This window comes from Melitaea cinxia, chromosome 13 (genome assembly GCF_905220565.1).
Source record: "Melitaea cinxia chromosome 13, ilMelCinx1.1, whole genome shotgun sequence".
Classification (NCBI taxonomy): Eukaryota; Metazoa; Arthropoda; class Insecta; order Lepidoptera; family Nymphalidae; genus Melitaea; species Melitaea cinxia.
Window position 1 is genome coordinate 5,805,905 of NC_059406.1, and position 15,154 is coordinate 5,821,058.

Sequence of the window (15,154 nt, forward strand, 5' to 3'; positions counted from 1 at the left end):
CAAAAGAAATCACAAAATGGAAGTCGAAATAGTCTAACCAAATCAATTATAATTACTCATGTAAGTAAAAACAGTCGTTTTTTTTTAAATATAGAATATATTTAATTAATCAAAGTATGTTTGCTTTCATTGCTATCTATGCACTTTTGCAATTTTACAGATAGTTTATTGATACCTGTACTAAAAAAACCGACGGGACGGGACGGGAATCAATAAAATGTTTGAAGGCGGTTTGGAATGCTCCATCGGAGTTAAATTTTTTCCCTTGCAAGAAGTTATCCAAATTTCGAAAAAAATGGTAATCGGTTTGATCTTCTGAATTGAAGCTCCTCTAATTTGGTAGCCGTCTGTTGTGCAGTGTGTGGTCTAGCGTTGTCCTAAAGCAGCAGTGGCCTAGAGCGATTGACTAGCCTCGGTTTAGCAGCTAGCTTTTCCCTCTTGGTTTGCAGTTGCTGACAATAGACATCTGCCGTAATCGTCTGGCAAGATTTAAGAAAGCAGTAGTGAACGACACCGGCACTAATCCACCAAACGCTCACAAGTAAGCTTTTTTGAGTCAATTTTCGCTTGAGGCAGGATTTGGGTGGCTCGCCAGGGTTCTGCCATTGCGATGAGCGCTCCCGATTATCGTACATGATCCACTTTTCATCACATGTAATGATTCGATTTAAAATTCTTCATTATTGTGCCGGTTGAGAGATGTGACGCAGTAGTCTAAGCGCGTTTGTCGGTTTGCTTCACTCAATTCATGAGGTACCCACCTTTCAAACTTTTTTACCTTTCATATTTTAACTTCAAGTAGATTAAAGCAGTTTTATCCCTAACACCTGCAGCTAACTCGGACGTGGTTTGTGATGGATCCGCTTCCACAATAATCTTCAATTCTTCATTGTCAACTTTGAATTTGGAATTCATAACCAAAGAGGAAATATTTGGGATCAAAGTGGCCAGTACGACAAAAAGCAAATTTCATATGTAAGGACCTAATATATTAGTTATTACTTATTATGTTTGACGTTCAGTAAAGACAAACAATATTAATCTATAGTCTATAATCTATTCTAAATTTGATTGACGCATTTGTGTCAAATGTATGGTAAAAAAATACCATTCTGCACTACTTCTATGTGTAAACTAAAAGTGTGCGAAATTTCATACTCCTCCGTTCACGCAATTTTGGTAAAAAGGGGTACAAAGTTTTTCCTTCGCGTAAACTTATTGCAAAAAAAATGTATATAAAAAGATTTTAAAAAGGTATCCTTATTTATTTATTTTTTGTAATAATTGATCAATAAATTTATTTATGTTTTCACACGTTCGATTTAGAGAGAAGGTTAAACAGATTTATAATTATTAAAGTGTGTGTTTAATTCAATTTGTTTATCATAGCGATTGATATATGATTGATTGCAATTTCAGGCGAAGTTGCCGGTCACAAAATATTGATGTGTGGTATGTGTGTCACTTTATTAATAATCATAAAAAGATACTTTAGGTTTTAAATATTAAAAATGTTGATAAAATTGAATAATAATAAAACCTGAAGTAACAAAAAAATTAAAAATTTTGCAACTGAAGGCGGCCGTTAATGAACATTTTCTAGCCAAAGACGCGGTTTACTTTTTATCAGGGATACAAGCTTTCTATAAAAGATGTCAAAGGTGCTTTGAAGTCCATTGGGAACATAACATTGACAAATAAGTTTTATTTAAAAAAAATCTAGACAACAGCCTAGGCTGAAAACATTTTTTTTTACTTAGTCTGATTCGTTAATAGAAGTTCAGTTCAGTTTATTTTATTCCACTGCTGGACATAGGCCTCCCCAATTTCGCGCCGGAGATCCCAGTTTTCCGAAATCCTCATCCAGCTGACACCGGCAATCTTATGTAGATCGTCGGTCCAACGGGCCGGAGGACGGCCCACACTGCGTTTGCCATGACGAGCTCTCCACTCCAGAACACGTCTGTTCCAAGGGACATCGGTCCTGCGACACAGGTGACCAGCCACTTCAACTTGCTAATTCTGTGAGCTACGTCGGTTACTTTCGTTCTCTCGCGGAAAGTCTCATTTCTAGTCCTATCTTTGAGAGAAACCCCAAGCATAGCCCGTTCCATTGCACGTTCAGGCGACTTTAAACTTGTGGACTAGTCCTTTCTTCGGTGTCCATGTCTCGGCTCCGTATGTTAACACAGGCAGGACGCATTGCTCGAAGACTTTTGTCTTCAAGCATTGCGAATCTTCGAAGTGAAGTGAACTCGACGAAGCATGTCTAACACCGCCCAGCCCAACCGAATCCTCTTATTGGCCCTCCTTCTCGAAGTTGTTGCGTTAGTTGGATGGTATGGCCTAAGTAAACATAATCCTGAACACCTTCGAGAAGGGTATATTCCATCGATACCGGTCTCGGTATGACTTGGTCGTTAAACATAGCAAGACCAACTCGTCGGAAGGACTCGTTTAGGCTGGCCAGCATTTGGCCTAGCTCATCCAAAGTCTCCGCAAAGATGATGATCATCGGCGAAACAAAGGTGAGAGATGTATTCGCCGTTGACGTTGATGCCTCGTTCTCCCCAATCCAAGGTCTTCAAGACATCCTCCAGCGCAGTGGTAAACAGTTTCGGCGATATTACATCTCCCTGTCTTACCTCATGCCGGACGAAAATGGGTCTTGTTCTATGGTCTCGAATATGAACGGTCATCGTCGCCGCGTCGTACATACACCTCAGTACCTTGATAAATCGCCAGTCGATATGACATCACTGCAGAGTAGTCGAGGACATCCTAGGTCACAACAGTCGAAGGCTTTCTCGTAGTCCACAAATGCTACACAGCGGTATATTCTTCTGTCTATTGAATAATCTGTCAAACAGTATAAATGTGGTCTACAGTGCTGTATAGCCATTTCGAAACCCAGCCTGCTCGAAAACCAGCCTGCTCGAAAACCAACCCTCAAAAACAGCTTATAGACGTAGCTCAGAAGCGAGATCGGTCTGTTATTCTTTAACATAAACTTATCGTCTCTCTTAAATAACAGCAACACCACACTCCTCGACCACGCCTTCGACGTGGTACCTCGGTGGATGACGGCATTAAAGAGTCGGGTAAAGCTTTAGATTAGGTAAAACCGAATTTCGGGACCGTGGGGGGATGGGGCGGGAGAGGGTGGGGAACGCTACCCCTGGTACCACTGTCACACCTCGGAACCCCATGGTTATGGAGATATCCATGGTTAAAGTTTTGAGGTTAGAAGAATAATTTCGAAAGTTAGAGGAACGCTTGGCTCCGGCGCTGCGGGAAGTGCAGCCCTTCCGCCCTTGCGTGCGAAAGCACGCTCACTCATGCTCCGTTCCGCAGCGAAGGCTGGTCGCCTTCGGCGACCAGCCTCAGCCGCTCCTCTACGCATTCGTTCGCGCGCTTTCGCACAGCGGGCGAGGGCTGCCCTCCCTCCGCGCCTCCGCGGCACAAAAAAAACACTCTAGGGGTAGGACAGACCAAGACCACGTGGACAGTGGGGTGCTCCGATTCGGTTTTGGGTATTTTTCGAATTTCTAAACCTATATTCTAGCACGCAATGTTACTAATTTTATTAGAATATTATGTCTGACGCGTTATTTTGTTTAAAAATGTCGATTTGTCAGTCGTTAAGCGTCAGTTCGTATCGTTTGTTGATCTTGCAATCGAGATCGTTTTTACGTAAATTTGTTCGAAAATAAAATGTGAAATTTGGTGAATGGAGCATATGAGTGCACTTCCCGCTGCACCGGAGTTAAGGTGGAGTCAGACACGGAGCTCTAAGGTATTGTAATATCTCTGAATCACGTAAAGTTAACCGCAAAACTTCAAACACGATATCTTCGAAACCACGGGGTTTACGCGAAACGCACACTACGGGGGCCTAAAAAACCCACCCTCCCCACCACCCTTTACCCTCCCACCCCCATTTCACCCCATAAATTGGAGGCCACTTAACTAACGCATGACCAATTCTTCTTCTAACCTCAAAACTTTAACCATCGATATCTCCATAACCATGGGGTTCCGAGGTGTGATAGTGGTACCAGGGGTAGTGTTCCCCACCCTCCCCTCCCCCAACCCCCCACGGTCCCGAAATTCGGTTTTACCTAATCTAGATCTTAGCCAAGAGTCGTGTTAAAGCTTTAAGGGCAAGTCGTCCTGCGGGTTAAGGAGCTTAGCTGTAACTCAGTCATCCCCAGGGGTCCTTCGGTTTTTAAGCTGCCCAAGCGCTGCACTAATCCCATCTACTTCGATGTCCGGGATGTCTTCCGAATAATGGCGCAGCAATGCTGCAGGTGAACAAGTTAAGACTTAACTCAATGAAATGAGTGGTCGCTTGATAATTTTAGACAATGTTTTTGTGTTATGTTTTGAGCGTTCATTAAATAGATTTGTAAAGAAGTATAGAATGTACCAACCTGATTTAATAAATTTTATCTGCACGTGGTAAATAACTCATTTTTTTTGGTCGGATGTCAACATTTATGCCAATTAAACCTCCCATTTCCCCTTGACCTTTCTACCAAGCTGAAAAAAATCATTCAAAATTAACTATATTTTCTTAACCATAACAAAATGTGCATTTATTTTAAACTTATATTTTTTATGTCATTACAATTTAAACGAACTAGTAAATGAAAACGATGAACAGTTTGGGTAATTTTTATAGTTTTTCATATTGAATAGTAACGATCTTTACATAGATTGTTAACTTTTTCACCCATATTTATCTTCTAAACACATTTTACACCCAATCGCTATATAGCGTATAATTTTTTCAGTTTGAAGATATTGGCAATAATTGTGTACATAGTGGTAATTAATTTACGCAATTTACATTTATTCATTCACAGACATGAATACGATGATTCGATTATTAAGAACTTCAATAAACGTCAATGAGTAAAAATACAAATAAACTATTGGTAGCATTAAACTCACCTTTCACTTCGCTACGCTTCTGCACCCCTTGTACTTTTACCAAGTCATTCTAAGACTGTACATTTTAAAAACACTGTCATTAGGTTCACATTGAAGCCAATCTGAAAACTAAAGACTTTTATTTTTTATTTTTTATCATTTAATTTTAATTTTGCAAATTTATTTACAATAATAACTTTACTAATTATTTCTATATTATAAAATAACAAGTTTTCTGAAAAAAAAGTAGCAAAAAATTATGACACGTTTCCAAATAACTGGTGAGAGGAATACGATGTGTCGCAGACCAATCAACCCAGAATTTTTTGTAAGATAAAAGAAAATGTATCAAAATATTTCTCGTAAACAAGTTTCCAAATTTGCCCGAAAAGAATAAACAATAGGCGTATGACATCCATGCATACCCAACAAACAAATATTTATTCTCCAGTTTCGATGTGTGAGACACTTACCATTAAAAATCAAATTTTTCTTAAGACGAGTCGACAAAGGAGCCTTATTCCATACCGATATTCTTTCTTCGAAATATTTTCAAAACGGGGTCGTGGAAGATACAAAAATATAACAAAACATCAAATGATGAATGATTAGACGTTGATAGCACCTGTTGCGATTTATATGGTCAACAAATCAATATTTGACAGTGTGAATATGTTTGTCGATAATAATTCAATGTTATCACATATGGTATAAAAAAGATTATTCCACAGATTCCTCCGAGCCGGAGCCGTTTTTTGAACAAACGATACTGTCTTCTTATCGTACCTAAACATCAACCTTGTCAAAATTAACAACTTTGTCTTTTACACCTTAGACAAACATTAAAAAGATGTTAAACGATCAAAAGTTCCAGCTTACCAAAATGCAGGATCGATCAATCAAATTCGGATTTTCATTGAAAAATTCGTAATTTATATTTTTTTTGCCCTATTTGTCTACAGTTTCAAAGGTAGATAAAAAACTATAGCAACTTGTATGTACATTTTTTACATAAAATTTGAATGGATAGAAATAGCAAATACAACAAATTTGAATCAAATTAAAAATAAGAATAATTAGTCGTGTAAAATATATTGCTGAAATTATAAAACTTTTTCTAGTGTGAACAAACCAACAATATCCTGTAGGTTAATAATGTCACTTACTTTCTTATATTTTTACGTTAATAATTTATACTAGATTTGTCCTCCGAGTCATTGTCATTAAAAATTCAACTGTATTTTTTTCTAGTCACAAGGATGAATAATTTAAAAGTAATAAGTGTAAGTAATTTATTGACGTTTAAATAAACCATATATTACAGATAAATGCTATTTTTCCACTAAAACATCTTTTACCGAAGTCATTCAAAGTGTACCAAGAAATAAACAGCTGTACTACAATATCAGGATAATTTCATCCCATACAAACCTAGTTGAAGTAGAAAGAACAGCTTTAATACATCTAAAACATCGACAATGAACCGATGGCTGGTGTTGGAAAATCAATGAATAATTTCTTCTCTTTAAAATTAAGTGTAACTCATTTATTAGACCCACAAAATGTAAGCAAAAGACATGACTTATTCTAATATAGCCTAATTACAAATAATTGTCAAGAAATATTTTACGCAGCAGATGTACTTAAGACGATGATGAAAAGCAGTTTGCGACCAAGAGACCAACTTCAATACCATATTCCTGAAAAACAAAAACAATTTATTTTACCAGCTACTTTTTCAAAGTACATCCTATTTAAGAACAATACCCGAAATAAAATTAAGATAGTATAGGACATTTCGGTAGTCAGAACACCATCGTATTTTTTTTTATTTTTATTTCCACATAAAGCAATTTCAAAACAGATCAAATAGATGTAAACAACGTTGATATGTCAATTCTCATCCTAATGTCCTAAAAATGTACGATGATTCAGAAAAGGTGCGGGTTCGAGTCCTAATTAGAGCACATTTGAATTATGTATTTATCAAGAGATTAATACTACTGTCTTCAAAAAAAATTGACAAAGTGACGCAACCTAAGATCACTAACACAATGAGATCCATTATAGCTTGCAACGAATGCATTCGTCATAACGAGAAATGAGAAAAGAAAAAGAAACCTGTAGCTATATTGTGTAACAGATCTGACCAATACAAATGTAAGATAAGACAAGGAAACAATTATTTTAATATAAAATGCATTTAAGTTACAGTAAAATATGTTTGCCGAAAACTAACAACAAAAAATTTAAGGGTTTCTTTATTCATAAATAATTGCGGCCTCTTTATTATTTTTACTGAAGATAGATAGGAAATTAAAGGAAAAACGATATTTTGCATATTAACTGGGGTAAGGAAGAGCATGAAATATCCTGCTCAAAATCTGGAGCACCCCGCCTAGGGACCTCGACCTTACTTAGAAGATCACAAGTAAAAAATACTGTTCTCAAGCAGTGTTGTGTTCCTGCGGTGAGTAAGGTCACCAGAGCTCCTGGGGAAGATTGGTAAGGTCAGCAACGCGCAGTAATATATCTCATTACTGACCTTTCGACCCCACTAATATTATTTCCTAAGTTGGGCCGCAATGGTTATTATCAACAAACATCAAACAAAAAACAACAGGATTATCTAGTCAAAGGTCAAGTCAAGTAAATCGACACATAAAAAATTATCTTCTTTCTTAGTGTGAGGTCACAAGAAATGTTAACTTTTTTACTAAGAATGAGAGTATCAATATTTATTGTGATATTGTTCTGGCAAATAAAGATATAAAAGACTTATTTTCCTTTTTGCTATCAATATCGGTAAATATATTACATTAGGTCCACATTAACACAGCATCACATTGCTAATTGTTTATTGTTCTTGCATAAGAACAGTCAGAAAAAAAATGCACAATTCTGTCCAACGAGTATTCTATCAAACCAAGGTTATAAAAAGACATGATTTCTTTAGTATTATTAGATATTTAAAGACGATACATTAAGCGACAGAACATATTTTGTAAGTAAAATAGCAAAAAACCTAAGAAGAGAAACAACTACAAGACAACTTTGACAAATATCATTATCAGAAACTACAGAATAAAGAACATTTGTATCACATTTGAAGAACTAATGACCTCTAAGTACCACTTGCAGTTGACAATATGGTATTTACCTGCTCATTATGCTTCTCAGAAGAAACGTACATCTATAGTCCTGCCATCAATACGTGTTCTGTCAAACATTTCTGCACAAATGGTTAAGGAAATTACCTTTGTACCTTAACTCGGCACCTGTCATTGGTAAATTATGTGTACTAAACTATAGGACTTTGGTAATATCAAGAGAATGTTTATAATAACTAAGTACATAAATAGATAATGAAACTATAGACAAATAGGATGTTCGACCTCTGTTCCTTCAAATGGGGGTTCTGTGTGTGTTATAGATTACCACAATTAATGTGAAAAAAATTCCTTGCCCTTTTTAAAATTTTACAGTTTTACTAGCTGACCTCGCAAACGTTGTTTTGCCATATATTTTATTAACCTTCTCACACCCCCCCCCCCATAACTTAGGGAATGAAAAATAGATGTTGGTCGATTCTCAGACCTACCCGATATGTAAACAAAATTTCATAATATTTTATTAACCCTCTTAACCCCCCCCCCCATAACTTAGGGCTATGGAAAATAGATGTTCGATTCTCAGACCTACTCGATATGCACACAAAATTTCATGAAAATCGAAGATTATTCGAGCTATTTTGATAAACTCGTTTCGCATGATACCTTTCATGAGCGCTATAATTTATATATTAATACAGTATAAGCTCCTTATTCGCGCTTCCTTCATTCGCGTTTTCACTATTCGCGGATTAAAAAATTGTGACCCAATTCCTATATTCGCGGCTAGATTTCTTTATTCGCGGATTTAATCGGTACAAAAAGAATTCCATTATGTATCCAACCAAATATCCTTTGTAAAGCCGCAGATAAATGGACTAGTAAAAAAGTAAATAGACCTTAATACAACTATGTAATCCTCGTGCTTTAAAAAATCAAAACAAGGACGACCTGCCAGTGTTTTGGCGTGCTAATAAGAAAGCGTGGGGAAAGCGTACAAGCGCCATTTTTTGTGACTGGTTCCGGAACTGTTTTGTTTCTGAAGTTGAAATTTATTTAAAAATAGAATTTAGACTTTAAAGCGGTTCTATTTTCGGACAATGTACCAGGTCATCCTCGCAAACTTGAAACTGCATCCAAATATAAAAGTGACATTTTTACATTCCAACACGACAGCTTTGCTTTAACATAAGGACCAAGGAATCATCCAGGTTTTAAGCTCTATTACATTAGACGAACCTTCAAAATAATTTTGCATAATATGGAATGTGATCCTGATATGAATGTTATGGAATGCTGGAAGAAATTTGACATAGCAAAATGCTCGTAAACATAAAAGAATCATTGGAAGAACTGAAGCCATACACATTAAAATCATGCTGGAAAAAACTGTGGCCTGCTCTGACTGCGGAAAATGACGAAGAATCTGTGCAAATTCAAACTATGACTGCAGGCATAGTCGAAATTGTGAATGGAATAGGACAAGATGGGTTCGAATAGATAGAATCAAGTGGCATTCAGGAGTTGCTTGAATCGCAAGATGAATGTTTGACTGAAACTGGCTTGGAGGAAATGTTAAATTCACAACCCATTGAAGAAAAGGCTCAACTTCAACAAGCACTGGAAATGTGACATTTAATCTGAAAAATCTAAGTGAAGGTTTAAGAATGGCCCATTGGCCAGGAGCTTTGTGATTTCTTTATGAAAATTGATCCAACTATGGAATGAAGACTTATTTTTAAGAGGCAAATTGCTAATGCCACTGCTGAATGTCAGTTTAAACTGAAAGAGCTTTTAAAAACTGCCAAGCAAGAAAAAATTACAAAATTCTTTAAACCGTTGCCTAAGGCTGAAGATAATAATTGATTAGTATGGTCAAAAACTTTTTTTTTTTTATGTTTGTTTTTTATTTTGTCGCCTAGAAACGTATCCCCTATAATCCCATATAAAATCCATTCCATATTCACGGTTTCTGTATTCGCGGCATATTTGCGGAACATATACCCCGCGAATAAAGAGCTTTTATTGTATATATAAACTAGCCGAATTCGTTGACCGTTAATTTTATTTTTGTGATGCAAATATATGGTAAAGTTATTATCTCACTCGCATTTCTCCGACTTGATTTATATATACTATTATTTTTCACTGAATTTTTTGTTCAATAACATTAAAATATAGCCTATATTACTACTGAATAATGTAGCTTTCTGTTAGTGAAAGAATTTTCATGACCGCATCAGTATTTGCGAAGATTACCCCCTACAAACAAATAAAGTTTGAAACTTTACCTCTTTATAATTATAGATTACGGGTCGCGTTCTTTGTCCATGGTGGACTCCTCAAGCTACTTAACCAATTTTGATCAAATTTGCACAGCATGTGCAGTTTGATCTAACTTCAAAAATAGGCTATATTTTATTTTAGTATATGTAATTATTACATTTAAGAAAAAAAAAATAAGACGGTACGAAGTTCGCCAAGTCTTTCAATCTTTAGTTGTTTGAGACACTTAGTATTAATATTTTTCACTTTATCATTGTTTTTAGGGCTAAGGAAAATAGTGTTGCAGGATTTTGCAGAAGTACTTTGCCAGAGTATATTTGTGCGTGTGTGTTTGAAGATTATTCATTGATTTATATTTTTATACATAATATTCATATACCAACTACAAGTAATGTTGTAAACCAAGTTTTATAGTCAAAAAATTATGATTATAGTGACAAAAACAAGTGTGTGTATGTATAATATTTTGACATATTCTATGCCCTTTCAAAGGATACTGACTGCTCTTTCTGCATCCCATTCTTTATGGAATCTAACGATTGCTGTATCAGGGGCAGTCATTTCTGCAAACTTTACATCACCACACTCGCTAAACTTTTCTCTAATCAATTGCCAAGTTACTGTTGGTGGCAGCTGAAATAAAAGATAAATAATTTAATTTGACATTAGGAAATTCTAAACATTTTTTAATATCATATCAAAAATCGACTGTTCCAGTGGAGATCGAAGCTGCATCTCCGATTGACCGTGTCGGTGCTCTAGCCAATAAGGCTATGGAACAATGTACCCATGACACATAACAATATCTAAGACAGAAGATTATGACATATTTTTCTTTTACAACATCAATATCTATCTGTCAGATAGTCCATTCACAACATTGTAATCGGTCTTTTTTTGTGGTGAACTGGAGTCTCAGGCCCTATTTCATCTCACTATCAGTACCTTCGAGATAAACTGTATCAACATCGACTGAAACAGGTCATAATAACGTCCTTTATATTAACTTACATTAGTAATAATGACCATGTCAGATTGCTTATCCCGACCTCCTTGAGGAGCACCGGAATCACGACCATAACCCTGGCCAGGAACTGACACTCCACCTAGTTGACGATTCGTACCTGGTAAAAAATCATAATCTTATTTTAAAAACAAACATATTTCATAACACTCCAATTAGGCAACCGACATTGAAGACTTAAAAATAGTACTATCAATATATTACCAGAGAGTGGACCACTGCTCAAAGTTGAGTTTGGTCCTAAAACATTACCGGTGAGACTGGAATTTCCAAGAACATTAGAACTTAAGTCGGCAGTGCTGAGACCCATATTGTTTGGGTTAACGTTTGCAGCTTGAGCTTGCGTCAATACCGTTGCCAAATCATTTGCTGTCAAGCCTTGTTGTAAAAGTTGATTTTGTAATGCTCCCAGACCAGTCAGACCCAATGCCTGAAATTTGTTAACATTAGTCAATATATATATTTAAATTTTTAAATTAAATAAGATATAATTTTCAATATGCACATAACATCTTATCAATATTACTAAAATAAAAAATACACAAACTTCATAATGCTGCATAAATTTAACTTGATAGCAGACTACCACCTAAGTAATTCGTACTGCAAGTACAAGAAATGTATCATTGAAGAACTTACCTGCAATCCTAAGCTTCCACTAAGTGCTGCATTTGTACCTAGTGTATTAGCCGATAAACCCGTTCCAAGACCATTTAAAGCCACACTTGCTGTAGGAACAGCTCCTAAAACCCCACCACCTATTGTTGAACCAGCATTTGCTAGGTTCAAATTATTTGGTGCTGAATTTTGTGGCAAATTCCTGGCCACATCTCTTAAGGGTTCTCCATTGGGACCCAAACCTACACCAATGCTTTTTAAGCCTTCCGGTAGTCTAAGTTCAGTTTTATCAGACACACCTCTGTCCATACGAACAGTCATCCTACGATCATACAACATTTGTTTGTCGAACATTGATATAGCCTGAAAGAAATTAAGAAAATATATATATACTATTTGATAAAAAAGATAAAAAATCAAACATTTTTTCACAACTTATATCAGCGAACAAGCGTACTTAACACCTGATAGTAAGCCATTATGATAGCTTATAAACACCTGCAACACCAGAAGCATCACAAGTGCAACGCTGAGCCTACCCTTGACTCTCCCCAGGAGCTCTGGCCACCTTACTCACCACAGAAACACAACACTGTTTAGAGCAGTGCTATTACCTGTGATCTTCTATTAGGTTGAGGTACTTTACCAGGCGGGCTACTCCAGATTTTGAGCAGGATATTTCCTGCTGTACCCTACCTCAGTGAATGTTTTAATTAAAATATCTAACCTGTACAGCTTCGACGGGATGGTCGTATTCAATGACAGCAAAACCTCGACTGTTGCCATCCTTGTCCACAGCTAGATCAATGTTTCGTACCTTGCCTGCCATTTTAAACACCTCCTTAATTTTTGCACGATCTGCTTTGTAGTCCAGCTAAAATACACATCTAATTAATTTGTGTAATATTACTTATGTGTTAAATGAAATAGTTTCTTATGTTTGTTCACTTTCTTTACAAAATGTATTTGGCAAGTCTTGACATACCCAATAGATTACTTACATTTGCGACAAATACTTTCTTAACCAAAGGTGGCTGTACATTTATTGATTCCAAAAACTGTAAACTAAGGCCATAGGTGTTGTAGTTCTCTGGTTCTCGTGGTTTGTTCACTCCCCATCTGAAGTACATAAATAATAGTAAGGTATTTTTATAATCAATTTAAAAATTAGCAAAAATTCTGTGGTAGGTATAGAATGTTTTTTTTTATTAAATTATATGTACACATACATACCCATCTTTCTCATCTCTCATATTTCTTCCACCTCCACCATTTCCTGATCTTGAAGTATTCAGTCTATTTCTTTCATTACCTAACAATATACAATGTTTATAAGATACATTAACAAATTAAAAATTAATTTAGTGATAATATATATATTTGAAGGCCCTATTGAACAAAATGTCTACTTCTACTATTTTACAAATAATTGATAAAAAAATAATAATAAATTTCCAATTAGAAAGTGTAAAGTGCCTTTATCAATAATATTTTGATAGCCCACAGTAAATGTAGTAATGATACATTATATATTATTTATTACAGGATCATTATAATAATTAACTAAAATAGTCTTGTAATATAAAAAATTACCTGTTTCCTCCTTTAAAACCAACTTTCTACCATTAAGCTCATATCTGTGCATCACAAAAAGAGCTTTCTTCATTGCTTCTGAATTAGTGAACTCAACTACACCACATCCTCTAGGCTTGCCATTCTCATCATTAAAAAGTTCAACATAAGCTACATCTCCAACCTAAAAAGTAATCACTATATTAATCAATGAAATGAAAACATTTATTTCGTCATAAGGTGATATACTTACTACTACTGGTGATACACTTACTACTACTTAACGAAAGTAAAAATAATGTCATTTACAAAAATAATAATACAAATGAATTTAAAAAAAAAAAAAACTCGACAATAATAAAACTCGACAATATAATAAGTTAAGGTAGCAAAATAAATCAAAAAATAAAATAAAAAATTTTATATCTTAGCATTGGGTACATTACAAACTTAGGAAATATACCCAGTGTTATGTGCAACCATAACTTAGTCAAAATAATCAAAATATTAAGTTACTTTAAATTTCTAATGTCTCGGTAGACATTAACTTCCTATTATGTCCTTGACTTTATTAAATATTACAATAAATAAGATAAATTAATGTCCCTAGTGTAGGCCGAGAGAAAAAAAGAAGCCGGAGGAAAAACTCTCGGTAATCCTTTAAATATATATATAAATAAATAAATAAATAAATATATATATATATATATATATATAATCTTAGTTTATGTAGAAGCCCCATATTATTTAGTTATTTATTAATTTATACTTTATACATTTGCACCACAAATTTATTAGAAAGTCGAGTTTAAAGCCAGTAAGAAATTGTGTAGTACAATAGCGAGTCTTATATCTAATTAGCTATTTCTTCCAGGCGACCCAAATATATACATAATTAAATAAATGCAAACCTTTTCCTTGAACAAGTCCTTTAATTCAGTCCAGCGAAATTCATAAGGAATGTTTGATACAAATAAACGTTTCCCTTCCGATCTATCTCTATCGTTTGATCGGTCTCTCGGAGCATCTGAAAACCTTGAGGGCCTGTCTCCGCGCCTAGAACGATCCCGTTCTTTTTCCCTTTGATTATCCATTTTTTTTTTTAATCTAAATAGCAATAAACACCTTTAATACACTATTATTCCTCATTTAAAAAGTAAAGCCGGGAAACATTCATACCGGTTAATTAGAATGTTACAAAAACAAATTTGTTTTAAAAATTAGTGTAGTAAAAACTGTTTACCTTGTTACACTATATACGTCTGCACAATATTAAGAAACACTTATATATTCACAATTGAAAGCGTTCCCACTAATATGGTTAGTGATAATTAACCAAAAGGATTCTCAAGTATTACGTTACACTTTAAACAAAATGGCGACAACACAGGAATGAGGAAAGGAATACGAAGTTGTTGTTGTTTTAAAATTTATCCCCAATAGGGAAAGGCAAAGGACTATAATCCATACAGCCTAGTCTGAATTTGTAAGTTTCGTTCTGATATATCAAAAGGCCGGAGCCAAGTCTGAAGTAACTTTATTGTTCTTCTGATTCGATGACTGGTAGAGTAAGGCCGAAACCAAGTCTGAAATTTCATATTTTCGTCTA

General features: G+C 35.2%; 1 protein-coding gene across 1 annotated transcript; it reads right to left on the reverse strand.

The window, feature by feature from the left end:
* Positions 1-6,459: 6,459 nt before the first annotated feature.
* LOC123658849 (myelin expression factor 2) lies at positions 6,460-14,952 on the reverse strand. The gene is made up of 12 exons (XM_045594142.1): positions 14,789-14,952; positions 14,457-14,652; positions 13,567-13,729; positions 13,207-13,285; positions 12,975-13,092; positions 12,701-12,847; positions 11,995-12,336; positions 11,560-11,785; positions 11,343-11,473; positions 10,829-10,964; positions 8,096-8,167; positions 6,460-6,635 (listed from the first exon to the last, which is right to left on the reverse strand). Exons 2-11 carry the CDS (start codon positions 14,637-14,639, stop codon positions 8,112-8,114), a joined length of 1,581 nt encoding a protein of 526 aa, XP_045450098.1. The 5' UTR covers positions 14,640-14,652; positions 14,789-14,952; the 3' UTR covers positions 6,460-6,635; positions 8,096-8,111.
* Positions 14,953-15,154: the final 202 nt, after the last annotated feature.

Bases quoted from the DNA above. Each gene is read 5' to 3' on its own strand.
- LOC123658849 (XM_045594142.1), bottom strand. From the start codon at position 14,639: ATGGATAATCAAAGGGAAAAAGAACGGGATCGTTCTAGGCGCGGAGAC. The intron at 11,786-11,994 runs GTAAGTTCTTCA...AACAAATTTCAG, and splicing joins GTGGAAGCTTAGGATTGCAG to GCATTGGGTCTGACTGGTCT. The intron at 11,474-11,559 runs GTAATATATTGA...TTTTAAAATAAG, and splicing joins GAGCAGTGGTCCACTCTCTG to ATTATGATTTTTTACCAGGT.